At 46.4% G+C, this 17955-nt stretch overlaps 2 protein-coding genes across 5 annotated transcripts in view; one reads left to right on the top strand and one right to left on the bottom strand.

The window, feature by feature from the left end:
* The window catches only part of VPS25 (vacuolar protein sorting 25 homolog), a 6325-nt gene extending 1970 nt beyond the window's left edge, over window positions 1-4355 (top strand). Inside the window, exons 3-6 of the mRNA XM_053361953.1 lie at window positions 1247-1300; window positions 2352-2440; window positions 3342-3417; window positions 3787-4355. Coding sequence (XP_053217928.1) covers window positions 1247-1300; window positions 2352-2440; window positions 3342-3417; window positions 3787-3899 — 332 coding nt within the window. The 3' untranslated portion in view covers window positions 3900-4355. The remainder of the gene's footprint in view (window positions 1-1246; window positions 1301-2351; window positions 2441-3341; window positions 3418-3786) is intronic.
* The window catches only part of EZH1 (enhancer of zeste 1 polycomb repressive complex 2 subunit), a 258699-nt gene that overhangs the window by 193511 nt on the left and 47233 nt on the right, over window positions 1-17955 (bottom strand). The gene's annotated exons all lie outside the window — the stretch shown is intronic.

A 17955-nucleotide genomic window follows, 5' to 3' on the forward strand; every position in this document is an offset into this window, starting at 1 on the left:
TGGCTGCCTTACCTACCCTGGTGAGCAGGCAAAGGAATTTTGCCGTTTCTTTAGATGAAAGTGTTGGCTGCTGTCATGGAAGAACAGTTCACAGTTCAGGCTTGGAAGCAGTTCAGGCTTGCAGCAATTGTTCGTTGGGTTGCTGCACAAGTGCAGAACAAGGAAAAGCACACAGAATGACTTCGCATTTTTAAACAAATGCTTTTTTCTAGGTCAGCAGCTCTGTCCTCATCTTGGCCAGAACAGCATGTGAGTTCTCTTTTAGCCTTTTTAGTTTTGCTGAGCAGAAGATAAGTTTTTGCTTCCCAAACTTTTTTTTATACTCATTTTTCTTTGAAATGTCATCCCTCTGTATTGCAGTCTGGGTTGAGCAGATGTCCTCAAAATATTAGTTGCCCTGTTGGATCTATTAAAAACAGAGGGACTTGGATGACAGTAGCTGACATTTCCTGGTGGGCGAATTGTATCAGAATACATTTCAGTTACACAGAATATCTCTCTTCTTGAGTTCTGCGAAATGAACTTTCTGCCCAACCCTGCCACTTTAGTTCATTAAAAAGTACAATGCAACTATTTTACTCTTACTATAAAATAGGTGGTTGTTTTTCTGCAGTGACCTACTTTTGTGCTTTTGTTGATGATGGGTTTTCTTACTCGGCACAGTATTAGGAAGCCAATTTTGCAATGTAAATTCAAGGTAGAATCAAACTTCTCCATAGTTTTCGTCCCCTGCAACATGGAACTTAATTACTTGAAACGTCTCAAGCTATTTGCTCTGCAGGTGCCTGCTTTCTGCACATGTTTGGGGTTGCCTTAGTGGATCTGTTGAGAGGTTGGTGGATGGTTCTGCCCTTCAAGCAAAGGGTTGAGTTAATGTCATTTTAACCCCTTCCAGTTCAGTGACCAAATTCTGAGTTGGGTTGGTTGCATGCTTGGTTTGATGGGCAAGTTACCATATCTGCTGCGTTACTGCAGCAAAGAGAAGAGCCATCTCCTTGAGAAACTAGAATGCTTCACCTTTTTGCTCCAAGCACAGTCATTGAATTTAATAAACATGACTAACTGTGGTTCATTAATTTCTGTGGATCTGCTCCGAGTAAAAAAACCCTGAATTCTGAGACCAAGACCTTTCAGGTTCCTTTAGTTGTCCTAAGTTGAGCTTGTCCCACTTTGTATTATTTTCTCGACTTCTGTATACCCTTTTCCTATCCTGTGCCAAGTGACTGTTTCCTTAACTGTGAAACAGGAAAGCTCCCATTGGAATCCATCATTGTGGTGTTAGAAGAACTCAGGAAAAAAGGTGGGTTCTGGTGTGTGTTGATTTTGAGTTAACTTTGCATTTACTGTTTTATCCAGTTCTCATTTTAAAATGCCAGGCGGGGGCTAACAGCTGGCATGGAAAACAAAAGCATCTTCCTTACACAAGTAAAGGTGGGTCAGGAAATGAAACTTCTCTGCCCGTAAGACAGTTTGAACTTCCTTTTTATCCCGATTGGGGATAAAGAAAGCAACCAGCCATCACTGATAACAGGGATAAAATGATGTGATTTTGAAATGGTAACAGAAGTTTTGAGAACTCCAGATTAGCCTGCTTCTGAAATCTTGAGATGTGTGAGCTTTTCAGCTGAATATAAAAATGGGTATACAATCATCAGGAGACATTTTAAATCAGTATTCTGAAATGAACAAAAAATGCTTTCCCCCCCCCCCCCCAAGATGGAAATTTCCTGACAGCAGAAAGTCTGTGGTGTTTAATTTTTAAAGATACACTTCAAGCTGAAATTTCTGGTGGGATCTTTCTCTCTTTGGCGGCAGGATGGAGGGAAACTGCCACTGTGTATAATACTGTGCAAAACGGTTGTTTGGAACATAAACCCCTAATCCCAAACATGTTTATTTGGTGGCAATTCTCATCAGTTTCAGTGAGATTCACTTCCGAGTAAGTGTGACTAAAATCACAGCATTAATGTTTTTGTGCACAGACTCATCTAAGAAGTAAGCCGGGTTGCTGGGTTAGAGGATGAGGAATCAACTTGTTACACAGGAGAGATTCAGTATCTGTTTTCTAAGTACAAGTGGGCCCTGATGTTATGTGAGAGCCAGTGTGGTGTAGTGGTTAAGAGCAGATGACTCGTAATCTGGTGAACCGGGTTCGATTCCCCGCTCCTCCACATGCAGCTGCTGGGTGACCTTGGGCTAGTCCCACTTCTCTGAAGTCTCTCAGCCCCACTCACCTCACAGAGTGTTTGTTGTGGGGGAGGAAGGGAAAAGGAGAATGTTAGCCGCTTTGAGACTCCTTAGGGTAGTGTTAAAGCGGGATACCAAATCCAAACTCTTCTGCTTCATTCCAGGGAATCTTGAATGGCTTGACAAGAACAAATCTAGCTTTCTGATCATGTGGCGGCGTCCGGAAGAATGGGGCAAGCTCATCTATCAGTGGGTAAGAGCAGGTTCTGGACTGTGTAACCCATATTGGTTAATGGTGCTCCTGAAAGCCATTGGTTAAGGTCATGGAGGTACTGTATGCTTGAATCCGCTCCTTCCTCCCTTCCCACACTCTGAAGTTTCACCAGGCATTCTGCCCACCCCCCACAGTGTTAAGGGCTAGAAAGTTGCTGTTATTTTTCCCAGTGAAAACTGAGATTCTAGGGACATTTTTTTCCTTGCCTGATACGCAAATTCTGTGCTTGTGCAGTGCAGTCATGGAAGCACAAAATGCCCACCGGCCCAAGCAGATCGCCTGCGTTGAGTCTTGATGAACAGCTTTGCAGAGCTTGAAAAGTAAGAAAAAGGCTTTCAGAGATGCGGTCTTTGAGAAGGAAATTAACCACGGCATCTGTTTGGTTTTGATTTTTGTTTTCCAGTAATAATATCTCATTTCTTCATGGGCCGCTGGTCTGTTTCTGAGCACAGTTTTTAAAATGCTGCTGTTTTTATCTTTGAAGCCACGCACGCGTTGGGAACTAAAAACATGCCATCTCTTGCGTGAACCTGCCTGCCTCTGAAGGTTGCGCGAATGGTGTTTGCAGAGAGGCCTTCTCAATGCAGCTCAAATGTTCTCCTCGAGGAGGCTTGCCTGGCGTCTATTCTAATGTATTTTCAGTGCCAAATGTCGAAGGCCTTCTGAAACATTGCTTAAACTCTGTGTGTTTGTTTTTTCTCTTCTGATATTTTTGTTGCTGTGCTTTGGTGCTCTACTACTGATTTTTTTTCCTTTTACGAAAAGCTGTGTTTAACATTTTTCTTCATTTTTATCGACTTCTTGATCTGAGACTGGAAAACTGATAAATGCGGGTCAGAGTTTTAACATTCTCTTTTCCCCCTCCCTCTTCTGTTCCCAGGTGTCAAAGAATGGGTTGACCAACTCAGTTTTCACCTTGTATGAGCTGTCCAATGGCGATGACACAGAGAATGAAGGTAGCTTTGCTTGCACCTGGCGGAATTTTTCATTGTAGTGCAGAAATAGGAACCCAAATGATCAAGTGGTTGGAGCAACTCCTGTAGGAGGAGAATCTACAACCTTTGGGTTTTTCTAGTTTAGGGGGGGGGAAGGCGAGTAAGGCTGCATTATGCACAGTGTGGATAAAAAGAGGAAACCCTTTGTTTCTCATAATACTAGAACCCAGGTTCATCCAGTGACAGACAGAAGGAAGTATTTCTCGACCCAGTGCATGGTTACACTGTGGAACTCTCTACCACCAGATGTAGCGATTGCTGCTTATCTTGTGGAAGCTTTTGTGTGTGGTTGCCAAATCCCTCAACCGAGGCTGTTTCCTCCTCTCCTAGAGTTCCATGGCTTGGAAGAATCCATGCTTCTCCGTGCTCTGCAAGCTCTGCAACAGGAACACAAGGCTGAAATCATCACCCTGGATGACGGGCGGGGCGTCAAGTTCTTCTAACCAACCTTCTCCTCTGGCTTTCCGGTCTGACTGGGCAAAAGTGTTTTTTGGGTTGAAGGGCTTCTCTGTGCTCTGGTTTCCTTGCGTCAAAGGCCAAAGCGGCAACGTGTTGTCTTGGCGGCTCGGCGCCCGACTCCGGGTTCCTTCCCCTCTGCTGCTTCTGTCCCTTTTGAGGGGTTGTGGTGTTCTGAAGATGCTCTGAATAGATTTGTAGAGGACCAGAGCGTTGGCGGGGTGCAGCTGACACGAAGCAGGTGTGGGCTCTTTGGGTTTGGCCTCCCCAGTGCAGGGCATACCACGGACCCTGCCGCTTGCAGCTGTGAGCCACAAAGTTGGGATCAAAAACCTAGTAGTCTCCCTCCAGCAGGGCAGGAGGCCATGCAGACTGGGCTATCCACAGCAGGATAAGACATTGAGGACTTTAGGCAAAATTAAACCACACTATTTACAAGACTAGTCCTGTGTGCTTGTGCCTCTGTACGCGTGTGTTGTTCCCCTGGGGTAGTTCATGTCTTTATTCTGTCGCCACCCCGTGACTCGCATCACCTCTTTTCATTTTTTAGCCTCACACCAGCCTCCTGCTGGTGCATTTGAGCTCTTCCCTCTCTCGAAAAAGCCAGAGCAATATTGCCCTCCTGGCAACGTGAAACTGCGTCTGCCTTACGTCTCCCCTGTTTCTAATCCATCACAAGGATTAGAGGGGCTGCAAGACATTACCCAGGAGTCAGCAAGCCGTCTTGTTATCCAGACTAGTTTCATCATCCAAAACGGTAAGGTGTGTTTTCTCAGATTGCTGGCCAGCAACACCTTGAGAGTGATATGATATGACACTTGTGAGAATTTCAAAAAAACTTTTTTTGTCTTTCTCAGTCATGTTTATCAGTCCCAAGAATTCAGAGAAACAATAACTGTAAAGACTTTCCAGCAATTCTGCTAAGGGCTTGGTTGCCAAATATTTACTGAAGAGCCTTCAAAGTAACATAACTTTGCTAGCAAATTTGCTGTGGCTGGGTTGGGGGGAGCAAGTTTAATACGCTTTCGGAGTCTGTGTTGCGCTTCTGTTTCTCGTTCTCCTTCCCAAGCAGGCAGCCATTCTTATATATGGACCAGAAGTTTAGGGTTGCACTTGATTCCACTGGAGTGGGGCCAACTTTGCCTTCCGCTCCAACAACCTGAGTAAGTGCAGTCTCAGGAACGAAGGAGATCATCTTGCCCCCATCTGAACGAGGTCACCGATTGCAGCCCCGCGCAACTTGGAACCTTTTGAATTCCAGAAACTCGGAACCTTTTTAGTTGGGGGGAGAAAGAAAACGAGCTGTATCTCAGATGTGGAATAATACCTGTCCTAGATATTGCTGGTTGTTGGGGAGAGGTTTGGCTCCTACCCCAGTGGGGTACCCCTTTACATTTCTTGCCATTCAGTTCCGTGGAAAATAAAATAAAAGTACATCAGTGAGCAGCCAGCCTCCCAGTACAGTGAAGCCTTGGTTCCCGAACGGCTTAGTTACCGAACAAATCGGCACCTGAACGCCACAAACCCGGAAGTAAGTGTTCTGGTTTGCGAATGTTTTTCAGAAGTCGAACGTCCAACACGGTTTCCGCTGGAGTGCAGGAAGCTCCTGCAGCCAATCGGAAGCTGCGCCTTGGTTTTCGAACGGTTTCGGGAGTCGAACGGACTCCCAGAACGGATTAAGTTCGGGAACCAAGGTACCACTGTATCGGGTATCTCTACCTGGCGGCAGAAAGGGAAGAGTGACTGTTCACTTGGAATACCTCTGGTTCAACTGTGGCTATTGTCGACAGTCTGCTGTCTACGGTTCCCAATTTCTGCCATGCGGAGAAGCTTTCTGGGCCTCGTATTTTGGCATGATCATTTTTGTGGCTCTGTGGACCCGCCAAGGGATAAGCGCAAGGTGCCACCAAGATTTCCCTTAACCCCATGCACTGGACCCTATCCATTTTGCTAATCCAAAAGCTCAGAAACCTGCTAATGTGCTGGTTTCAAGACTGTTCTGGCCAGAAGAACGCTTTAAAACTCTCTTATGAAAGGAACCCAAGTAGGATTAGGGTATTTGCAATCTGATACGGGCAGGTGGCGAGGGAAATCGCAAGGCACATTTTGGTATTTTAAAAGTAAAATTGATTGCAAACCAGTGGATTAAAAGCACACACAAATAGGAACATGGGAAATAACATTATCTTGGCTGGTATGGCGTTCTGCCCAGGGAGGTTCCCAAGGCATACTTTGTTCCTAGAAGTCCTTGTCAGGCCGTTTCAAAGTGTTCCCAGAACTGAGTCGATTGCATACTTCCTGGGCTGCTTGCAGCTACTTGCAGCCATGCGTCCCGCCAGGTCAACATCAGGAAAAGAATTAACTGACAAGATGGGGAGAAGAATCAACTGACAGACCAAGAAGGACTAAAACTTGCTGAGCCACTGTGTCTGTCAAAATGCCCTGTTTCAATTTCATGGCATCCTCTTATGGCAGGGGTCAGTAAACTTTTTCAGCAGGGGGCCAGTCCACTGCCCCTCAGACCTTGTGGGGGGCCAGACTATATTTTTTGGGGGGGGGAAATGAACGAATTCCTATGCCCCACAAATAACCCAGAGATGCATTTTAAATAAAAGCACACATTCTACTTATGTAAAAACACGCTGATTCCCAGACCGTCCGCGGGCCGGATTTAGAAGGTGATTGGGCCGGATCCAGCCCCCGGGCCTTAGTTTGCCTACCCATATTTTCTGGTGTTGAAATCTTGTCTCAGGATTGTCACGTCAGGCTTCTGGCCCACTGAGGAAGAATATGGAGACCTTTAAAAAAAATAAAAATGGCAGCCATGTTATCCCATAAGGAAAATCCAGAAACCATATTAACGCGACACCTTTATTAGGCTAAGCAAAACATCGCAAAGTTGTATGTAGTCTTTTGAATTCTCCAGAATCCTTTGTCAGGCTTGACACATAAGGGGTGGTTAGGACACAGTCAAGTAATTATTATTTTTTTACTACACTGCAACCCTTCTGTTTAGGCTCTGGACTAGGATTAGCCATTTGTTCTTTTCTGGCACCACTCCTGTGCCTGATCTGCAGGAATTTTGCCGAGTGAAACACTTCCTGGTATAAGCTTCACCCACTTCATTTTGGTGTGTCAAACTCCTCTCGAAGGCACTAGGGCACAGCCACTCCCTCAAAAAAACCCTGATTCAGAGGGGCAGTTGCTGTAGTCTGCAGCAGTGGGTGGGAAAAGAGTTTTCTGATTCCTAAAAGACTAGCGGGTGCTATTGCGCCACAAACAAATGGAAGTGCATGAAGTGTTGTCCTCCATTGGCAGATACATGCGTGCACTTCTGTAAAAAGGAGAAAGTGTTTGCGAGCCATGTCGTTGAAAACGTGTCATGAAAGTACCTCTCTCTGAGGATGCCCAGTGACTTTTTTCTTCTCATAGAATCGTAGAGTTGGAAGGGAACCCTGGGTCATCTAGACCAACCCCCTGCAATGCAGGAATCTCAGCTAAAGCATTCGTGGCAGATGGCCATCCCACCTCTGCTGAAAAACCTCCAAGGAAGGAAAATCTACTGCCTTCTGAGGGAGACCGTTCCACATGTTCCACAGCTCTTACTGTCCTTGAAATGGACACTACAGTGGTACCTCTGGTTATGTACTTAATTGGTTCAAGAGGTCTGTTCTTAACCTGAAACTGTTCTTAACCTGAAGCACCACTTTAGCTAATGGGACCCCTCGCTGCTGCTGCGCTGCTGCTGCACGATTTCTGTTCTATCCTGAAGCAAAGTTCTTAACCCAAGGTACTATTTCTGGGTTAGCGGAGTCTGTAACCTGAAGCGTATGTAACCCGAAGTACCACTGTATATTTCTGCAGATTCACCCTAGAATAAGCATTAGCCTTTTTTGCTGCTGCATCACACTGCTGGCTCATGTTAAATTTGTGGTCCACCAAGACCCCTAGAGGGACGCGGGTGGCGCTGTGGGTAAAAGCCTCAGCGCCTAGGGCTTGCCGATCGAAAGGTCGGCGGTTCGAATCCCCGCGGCGGGGTGCGCTCCCGTTGTTCGGTCCCAGCGCCTGCCAACCTAGCAGTTCGAAAGCACCTCCGGGTGCAAGTAGATAAATAGGGACCGCTTACTAGCGGGAAGGTAAATGGCGTTTCTGTGTGCGGCTCTGGCTCACCAGAGCAGCGATGTCACGCTGGCCATGTGACCCGGAAGTGTCTCCGGACAGCGCTGGCCCCCGGCCTCTTGAGTGAGATGGGCGCACAACCCTAGAGTCTGTCAAGACTGGCCCGTACGGGCAGGGGTACCTTTACCTTTTTAAGACCCCTAGATCCTTTTCACATTTACTGCAAGTGTCTCCCATCCTATATTTACACATCTGGTTCTTCAAGTACAGAACCTTACATTTGTCCGTGCTGAAATTCGTTTTGTTCACTTGGACCCAGCTCTCCAGTCTGTTAAGGTTTGGTTTCATTGCCAAACAGTTAAGCAGTGCAGCAAAAAGCTGACATTTGCCAGCTCAGTGCCCAGGCAGCTTTGAGAGCCATGTGCTTCTGGGACAACAATGGGGCTGTGTCAAGACCCAGGGCCTTCACAGTTTCAGCAGTCGGCACTCTCCTCCACTGCTACTGTTCATTTGAAGCTTCCTGGGCTCTGCCCATTAGGCCTGCCTGCCAAGCAAACCCCTGTATGTGGATGCAGGACAGAAAGGTTTGTAAAATAGTTGGGGTGCCAAAGAGAGCAAAGAGTTCATTTGTTGTTGTTTTCTCCCAAAAAAATTATTGGTTTTCTCTTATAACACAAAAACATAAAACACAAAAGAAAAACATTACACTTAACACAACAACAATAAAAACCAAAACAATAAAAGAAGAATTATTTCTTCTTGATTTCTGGTATATTTACATTGCTAAAAGACTTCCTCAACACCCTCCAATCCAAATTTCATCATATCACATATTTAGCAGTTCCCAATTTAATATTTTATAACACCAATATCTTTTTTCCCCAATTACGAATTTCTAATCTTTACTTCCTGTTGTAATCCATAATATTCACTGTTTATTAACTTTTCCATCCCTCAGCCTAATCTGTTACTTCTAAGAATTTCTTAATATCTTATATTACAATATCTAGCTAAATATTTGTTTTTCTTTGTTTTCTTTAAAAAAATTATTTAGTTTTACAATTTCATTCACAGAAAAATATTCTTGCAAATATTAAAACTTTACACGAGATTCTTTAGAATCCTAGCACTTCCCTTCTCGCCTCCATGGGTTCATTAAAAAACTTCCACCTGCATATTATAAGTCCATCCAATTTACAGTCCTCCATTATATCCGAAGTCTAAAGAGTTCAGGTGTTTACAGTGGTCTTTCAAATACAATCTATATTTGTCCCATTCTCTGCTGAAGTTTTGATACTTCTGATTAATCTTGCCATCTCTGCGTAGTCCAATAGTTTCATCTGCCAGTCCGGTCTCGTAGGTATCTCACTGTCTTTCCAACTCTGGGCAAGCAACATCCTGGGTAAAAGCACAAGCATCTTTGATCAGAACATCTGTATGTAACACTAATTTCTCGCAACAAGTGAAACTGATCTGCAGGAAACGCAACTTGAAAAAAGACAATGCACGTATTTTTGTAAACTAAGAAATCTTTAATAAAAAAAGATCAGAAGAACATGCAAAAATGATGGCCGGCAACCGCTATCAAGATATGAACTTCTAACCGGTTTTGGACGATATATTGCTATATCACCCAGCCCTAGTGGCTTGCAACGGGTGTGTCTATATTACACCTTTTATTTTTAAGCTAGTTTCAAATCTTTCAACACCCCTAGCTCCTGAACAAAAGGAATATCTTGGGTCATTGCAGTTCTGTGATAAGTAGGACAAGGAATCCCCAGTACTGTTCGAAACTGCAATGTTCAAAAGTTCTCTGTTTCCACCCACTAACAATCCTGCCCATGGCCTCCGACTCCCTCAAACAGGACCTTTGTGCCATTGTTTAGGAATCTTGTGGCAGCAGAGATAAGAAAGGATGCTCTTTTTTTCATCCCTTGAACTCTCTGCCTTGTGTGCTATTTATTTAGCTGTAAAAGGCTGCCCACTGAAGCTTGCCTTATATATAATGGTCAGCATTCAGCTCTGGAGATGCCAAATATATTCCTGCAACCCTAACCCTTACCAAAGCGTAGTATAAGTTGTCAGCTGCTTGAGCAAGTCACTTTCCTCCTTTTCCTCTGCCCTCTGTTTTATTTTTCTTCCTTTTGTTTCCAATGGACACCCTTGGAGAAGCACAGCCGTCTCGGTCCCTCAGTGGTCACTCTGTGGCCTGTAGGGGGAGCCAGTGCCCTGTCTCTGGCCAGCCATATCTGCTGTGCGTCTATTTGAGAAATTGTATGCGCACAAACGCTTCCATGTGCAGTCCTTGTCTCCAGCCCGGTGAAACTCCTAACTTTAGTATGATTCCACCTCCCCATGTCTAATTCCCTTTGGTGTTACTGTCCTCTGTCATTATTGTTTACCAACTGAATTGCTTGCCAGGTTTGTGCAGCCTGCTGTGAGATTCTCTGCTCTTTCCACTGGCTTTTGGGACTGGCTTGCCCCCTTACTCACCACCTGGTCCAGCTTTCCCTTCCTTCTGGGACCTGTGAGAAAGTGTCTTCAGAACCAGCGTTCAAGTGGCCTCAACCCTAGGCCTCTTGAGAACGGCCTCATTGCCTGTTCTTCGTTCTCACCCGTTCGTTTATCTCACCCGCTCTGACTCCCTTTCTCCTAACTCCAATTTATTCAGGTCTTACCTCCACTGGAAAAACAACAAAAATTATTATTATTATTATTATTATTATTATTAAGACCCTGCCCATCTGACTGGGTTTCCCCAGCCACTCTGGGTGGCTCCCAACAGAATATTAAAAACACGATAAAACATCAAACATGAGAAACTTCCCTAAACAAGGCTGCCTTCAGATGTCTTCTAAAAGTCAGATTGTTGTTTATTTCCTTGACATCTGGTGGGAAGGTGTTCCACAGGGTGGGTGCCACCACCGAGAAGGCCCTCTGCCTGGTTCCCTGTAACCTCACTTCTCGCAGGGAGGGAACTGCCAGAAGGCCCTCGGAGCTGGACCTCAGTGTCCGGGCTGAACGATGGGGATGGAGTCGCTCCTTCAGATATACTGGGCCGAGAATGTTTAGGGCTTTAAAGGTCAACACCAACACTTTGAATTGTGCTCAGAAATGTAATGGGAGCCAATGTAGGTCTTTCAGGACTGGTGTCATATGGTCTCAGCGGCCACTTCCAGTCACCAGTCTAGCTGCCTCATTCTGGATTAGTTGCAGTTTCCGGGTCACCTTCAAAGGTAGCCCCACATAGAGCGCATTGCAGTAGTCCAAGCGGGAGATAACTAGAGCATGCACCACTCTGGCGAGACAATCTGCAGGCAGGTAGGGTCTCAGCCTACGTACCAGATGGAGCTGGTAGACAGCTGCCCTGGACACAAAATTGACCTGCGCCTCCATGGACCGCTGTGAGTCCAGAATGACTCCCAGGCTGCGCACCTGGTCCTTCAGGGGCACAGTTGCCCCATTCAGGACCAGGGACTCCCCCACACCTGAGCACCCCCTGTCCCCCCCAAAACAGTTCTTTCTTGTCAGGATTCAACCTGGAACGACCTAAAGGATTTCCCAGAGCCCTTGATGGTTTCCAGTTCGCATGGCTCCCCATCAAGTTGCTGCTGTGTTTGACGCAGAGATGATTCAGAATATGATCGTTCCCAAGCACCCTTTTTCCACCCAACGGAGTTTGTTTGGCTACTGGGCTAACCAGGAAATTGGAGGCTATGAAGCTGGCAGGGAAATGGCTTGAACGCAAGTGGTGCAAAGCTCAGCGGAAGTCCAGCCCCATGGAAGGAGCTGCTGCTTTATGGCAGTGACGGCAACAAATAAATTGTGTTTTTCCACCACCTTGCAATTTGGCGGAGCTCTTCTGAGGGGTTCAAGGCCAGCCTTGGTCAACCCAAGTATGTAAACAAATCTTTGGCAGCTCACTAGAACAGGTTGTGATGGCCACCTTAAAAGAGGATTAGGAAAATGCACAGAGGATGAGGGAAAGCTGGCTGCTAGCCACACGGTCCATGTTCTGCCTCCCAGCTGCTGGGAAGCGAGGAGAGGGCTGCTTGCACCCAGGTCCTGCTTAATAATAATAATAATAAATTTTTATTTATATCCCGCCCTCCCCAGCCGAAGCCGGGCTCAGGGCGGCTAACAACAATAAAACAATACAAAAGTACAACACAAACAACACTCTAAAATCATTCATTATAAAATTAATTAAATTCAAGCCACTGGCCACCATTGGGCCAGAGCTCCGCGAAGATTGCCGAGGGAGGGAGTCAGGCTGTGCCCTGGCCAAAGGCCTGGCGGAACAGCTCTGTCTTGCAGGCCCTGCGGAAAGATGTCAAGTCCCGCAGGGCCCTGGTCTCTTGTGACAGAGCGTTCCACCAGGTCGGAGCCACAGCCGAAAAAGCCCTGGCTCTAGTTGAGGCCAGCCTAACTTCTCTGTGGCCTGGGACCTTCAAGATGTTTTTATTTGAAGACCGTAAGTTTCTCTGTGGGGCATACCAGGAGAGGCGGTCCCGCTTGTGGCTTTGTCACTGGCATCTGGTTGGCCACTCACTGTAGGAACAGGATCATACCCATCAACATTTCTCCGATGAAAATAGGGACGTCTCATTCCATCATCATCATTTTATTATTTATACCTCGCCCATCTGTCTGGGTTGCCCCAGCCACGCTGAGTAGCTTCCAACATACTGTATATAAAAGCACAATAAAACATTATACGTCAAAAAACTTTACAGGGCTGCCTTCAGATGTCTTCTAAAGGTTTTATAGTTCTTATCTCCTCGGCTTGGGTATCGTATAACTCCGTACCCTCCAACATTTCTCCGATGAAAATAGGGACGTCCTAAGGAAAAGTAGGGGATGCAAGTGGCACTGTGGTGTAAACCACAGAGCCCTGGGCTTGCCGATCGGAAAGTCGGGGGTTTGAACCCCCACGATGGGGTGAGCTCCCGTTGCTCGGTCCCTGCTCCTGTCAACCTAGCAGTTTGAAAGCACGTCAAAGAGCAAATAGATAAATAGGTACTGCTCCAGTGGGAAGGTAAACGGCGTTTCCATGCACTGCTCTGGTTTCGCCAGAAGTGGCTTAGTCATGCTGGCCACATGACCCGGAAAAACTGTCTGCGGACAAACGTCAGCTCCCTCGGCCAGTAAAGCGAGATGAGCGCCACAACCCCAGAGTCACTCGCGACTGGACTTAACTGTCAGGGGTCCTTTACCTTTAAGGAAAAGCAGGACATTCTGGGATCAAATCAGAAACCGGGATGACTTCAGTAAATTCGGGACTGTCCCTGGAAAATAGGGACATTTGGAGGGCCTGCAGAATGCTCTTCACGTGCCAAGCACTTTTGAGAGTGAAATTGTTCGTATCTACCTCAATTCAGATGCTACTGTTATGGCAACCATTGTGTGAAGGAGAGGCAGTGTGGTGTAGTGATTAAGAGCAGTGGACTCGTAATCTGGTGAACCCGGTTTGCGTCTCCGCTCCTCCACATGTAGCTGCTGGGTGACCTTGGGCTAGTCACTCTTCTCTGAAGTCTCTCAGCCTCACTCACCTCACAGAGTGTTTGTTGTGGGAAAGGAAGGGAAAGGAGAATGTTAGCCGCTTTGAGACTCCTTCAGTTAGTGATAAAGCGGGATATCAAATCCAAACTCTTCTTCTCTTCTTCCTTGACATATACTCGGAGTTGAATGTGGATTTTATGCTCTTTATTCAGCTTATAGTAGTGAGGAATGAAAGTTCCCCCAGAATGTCCACTTTATATACATTATTTACACAATGGGCCGCACGTGATTGGCTAATTCTGGGATTCTCCTGTAGGCCAATCAGGTTGCGGATTCACTTCCACCTGGAGCTGGATTGGGTGGCTCCTGTGGACCAATCAGACTGCTGCATTGTTCTAGGACCAAACTACTGCATTCTGAATCCTATTGTTCTAGGACCAATCAGACTGCTGCATTCTGAATCCTATTGTTCTAGGACCAATCAGACTGCTGCATTCTGGATCCTATTGTTCTAGGGCCAATCAGACTGCTGCATTCTGAATCCTTTGTTCTAGGACCAATCAGACTGCTGCCTTTTGGATCCTATTCAACTCAGTACATAACATTCCTCCAGACCGCCCTGCAGAGACGCTCCCACTATCCAGCTTAATCGAATGACCCTAGATTCAAGTACGTATTACCCACTTTCTTCACAGCCTGCATAGCTTTCTATCCCTGTACTGCCTCTCCTCGCCTTCCTTTCCTTATTTCTAAGCCAAAAAGCCCCAGACATTTGTAAAGCCTTTCCTAGTGGGAGAGAACTTCCAGCTCTCCTCTCAGGTTGCCCGGTCCTGATCCTGCTTCTAATACAACGAGAAGTGCTTGTTCCATTTGTCTGAGAGCCCTGCTTTTCCGAAGCGGCTTACATAAGCCGCGAAACTTAAAAGCACAACACAATAATAGCGGAACGACATAAAGAAAAGATTCTATAGTCTCCCTACTGATTCCGATTCCTCTCGTTCCCCGCTGGCTTAGCTTGGCTCTCTTCCCTCACCCCATGCTCCACAGATTTGTTTCTTAAGCGATAGGGTTAAAAGCCTGCCTTGAACCTCTGGGAGATGATATATAATGAATTGAAAAAGGTATTTAAATATACCTTCTTGAAGAAACCAGAGGCCTTTCTTCTGGGCATTGTCGGCCAACAGGTGCTAAAGAAGGACAGAACTTTTTTTATGTATGCCACAACAGCAGCAAGAATACTTATCGCAAAGTATTGGAAGACACAAGACCTACCCACCCTGGAAGAATGGCAGATGAAGGTGATGGACTATATGGAATTGGCAGAAATGACCGGCAGAATCCGAGACCAGGGAGAAGAGTCGGTGGAAGAAGATTGGAAGAAATTTAAAGACTATTTACAGAAATATTGCAAAATTAATGAATGTTAGAATGATGTTGGATTGAAAGTTATGTGGTTTTTAGCTATAATGCTATAAGGAGTATGAAAAAATGGACTATTAATAAGCAAAAATCTAATGTTACATTATTTTAAGATTAAAGATTAGGATAAGCAAAGAGGGGAAGGATTTGCTGAACTGACAAATTAAACTGGAATACAAAAAGGGAGGTTAGAGGAGGTCCGGAAATTAAGTAAATGAAAGAATGTAATGGAAAGATGGAACTGTTTTTTTATTTGTATTTTTCTTTTTCTTTTTTCATTTTGTAAAACGTAAATATTTTATAAAAAATAAAAATAAAAAAAAGCCTGCCTTGAACCATTTCAAACAGCTTTGGCTTCCCCTAGAGATTCCTGGGAACTGTAGTTTGTTAGGGTGCTGAGAGATCCCTATTCCCTTTACAGAGCTACGATTCCCAGAGTTCTTTAAGAGCGGTGGGCTGTTAAACCATTCTTGAGAACTGTAACTCTGCAAGTGGAATAGGGGTTTCCTGACAACTCTCTGCAGCACCCATAACCAACTACAGTTCCCAGGACTTGGGGGGGGAGCTGTTTAATGTGGCATGATGCTGCTTTAAATGTACAGTCATACTTCAGAAGTCGAACAGAATCCGTTCCAGAAGTTTGTTCGACTTCCAAAACGTTTGGAAACCAAGGCACGGCTTCCAATTCGCTGCAGGAAGCTCCTGCAGCCAACGGAACCCATGTTGGATGTTCGGGTTCCAAAGAACGTTCGCAAACCGGAACACTCACTTCCGGGTTTGCGGCGCTCAGGAGCCAAAGCGTTCAACTTGCAAGGTGTTTGGGATCGAAGGTACAACTGTACAATGGTACCTCAGGTTAAAGACGCTTCAGGTTACAGACGCTTCAGGTTACAGACTCCTCTAACCCAGAAATAGTACCGCGGGTTAAGAACTTTGCTTCAGGATGAGAACAGAAATCATGCTCCGGCAGCGCGACAGCAGCGGGAGGCCCCATTAGCTAAATTGGTGCTTCAGGTTAAGAACAGTTTCAGGTTAAGAACGGACCTCCAGAACAAATTAAGTTCTTAACCAGCGGTACCACTGTATAATGCAAATGGTGTCCAAAGTTTAACCTTCATGTAATGGGGAGGAATTGTGGTTACTCGGTAGTCATTTTACAGCTTCCGAGTGCTATGTTCTTGAATCGAAAACGAGTTCTAGTGCTCAGCCCTGCAGGAAGCCAGTGCCTGCACTCTGCGCATGTTCAGAGGCACATTCTCCTCGCACGCCAAGCTGAAGCCCTGCACTGAAAACAGGTTCCTAGCCAAGCCCTGTTTTCCCCTGGGGTTCTAACCTCCCTTCCTCCGCACTTTGCAAACAGGACAGCCTGGGGCTGCTCTCTGAGCCAGGTCTCCTTCCACCTAAGCAGGGTTTTCCCCTTCCGTCCTGGCCGGCTGAAATATACTCAGAGTCGCAAAGTGATTTCATGCTCTTTATTCAGCTCATAGTGGTGAGGAGGAATGAAATGAAAGTCCCCTCAAAGTATCTGCTTTATATACATTATTTACACAATGGGCTGCACATGATTGGCTAATTCCGGAATTCTACTGTAAGCCAATCAGGTTGTGGATTCACTTCTATCTGGAGCATGATTGGGTAGTTCCTGCCAACCAGTCATACTGCTGCATTGTTCTAGGACCAATCAGACTGCTGCCTTTTGGATCCTATTGTTCTAGGACCAATCAGGCTGCTGCAGTTTGGATCCTATTCAACTCAGTACATAACACCGGCTGACCTTGAGCAGTCAATCTTTAACATGCGCTCCAAGGTGCCTGTGTGTCTTTCCTGCCTCTGGGCTTCGCATTCCTGCAAAAATCACCTTCCCCATCTGCCCTTGCTCTCTCTGAGGGAGACGGACTCTTAATTAAACACAGGAGGAAATAGCTGATAGGGGGCTGAGATAAGGCGTCCACCGGCCGTCTCTCCACCCTCCACCTCTCTCCCCTTCCAGCCTTTCACAAGGTTCCTTTCTTTTTACCAGATCCACAAGGTGAATCAAGTCTGGATGGGGCCGTTCCCTCTAGCTACAATATGCTCCCCACCCCCTCCTCCCCGGCAATTTTAATGAATATTCACTAGAGCTGCAGCCCAAGATAGGGCTTGTGATTCAACTAATATGAAATTCAACCCTGCAGCCTCACCACTCCTGCCTCTCTGCTTTCGCTGCTCCAATTATTCTCTGGCCTGCGGTCACAGATGCGCCTCCAAGGCTCCCTTGTCTTCTTCCCGGCCAGCAGCATAACAAACCTTTCAGCCTTCCCTGCAAAACCTGCACTGTCCGTTAGCATATTGATGCAACACTCAGGATCTTGGGGAGATGCCTTATCCCAAGTCAGGCCATTACTCCATCTACACTGGCTGGCAGCGGCACTCCAGGGTTTGGGCCAAGAGTATTCCCTACCCTACCTGGAAAAGTCAGGGATTGAACCCAGGAACCTCCGCGTGCAAGGGAGATGCTCTGCCAGTGGGCTACAGCCTTTCCTCGGGCATTAGGCACCTTTGCAATTAAGCACTAGCCTGGTAGCCGTAAGCAAAGCATTGCACTCAGACGAGTGAACGCAGTGGTGGAGGAAGGACAGAACTCTGCCCCTCCTCTGTGCTCAAGTAGCCTGGGGTTTCTGCTTTGGAGAGGACAGCCTTGTGTTTGAAAGGCTCCACTGCGCCGCCCCCCCCACCCCCCATCTCAGGAGACAACGGAGTGTACCTTCAGGGGTAAAGTCAGACTGCCAGAGAATCGCAGCGCTTGCTGTGGCTGCAGTGATCAGTGACTCGTAACGGCTGCCTCCCGCATTGTTTTTGCTGCATTAGCAGCACCCAGGTGGCCTCACCGGGGCGCAAGCCTGGACGGCTGGGGGAAACAAACAGGTAAATTGCCTCAAGAAACATATTCCCCCCCCCCCCACAGTATGTATAACAGTGTGCAAATGTGACTTTAAATGCAGCAAGGAGAATCAACCTCGCTGC

This window comes from Podarcis raffonei, chromosome 13 (assembly GCF_027172205.1).
Source record: "Podarcis raffonei isolate rPodRaf1 chromosome 13, rPodRaf1.pri, whole genome shotgun sequence".
Taxonomy (NCBI): domain Eukaryota; kingdom Metazoa; phylum Chordata; class Lepidosauria; order Squamata; family Lacertidae; genus Podarcis; species Podarcis raffonei.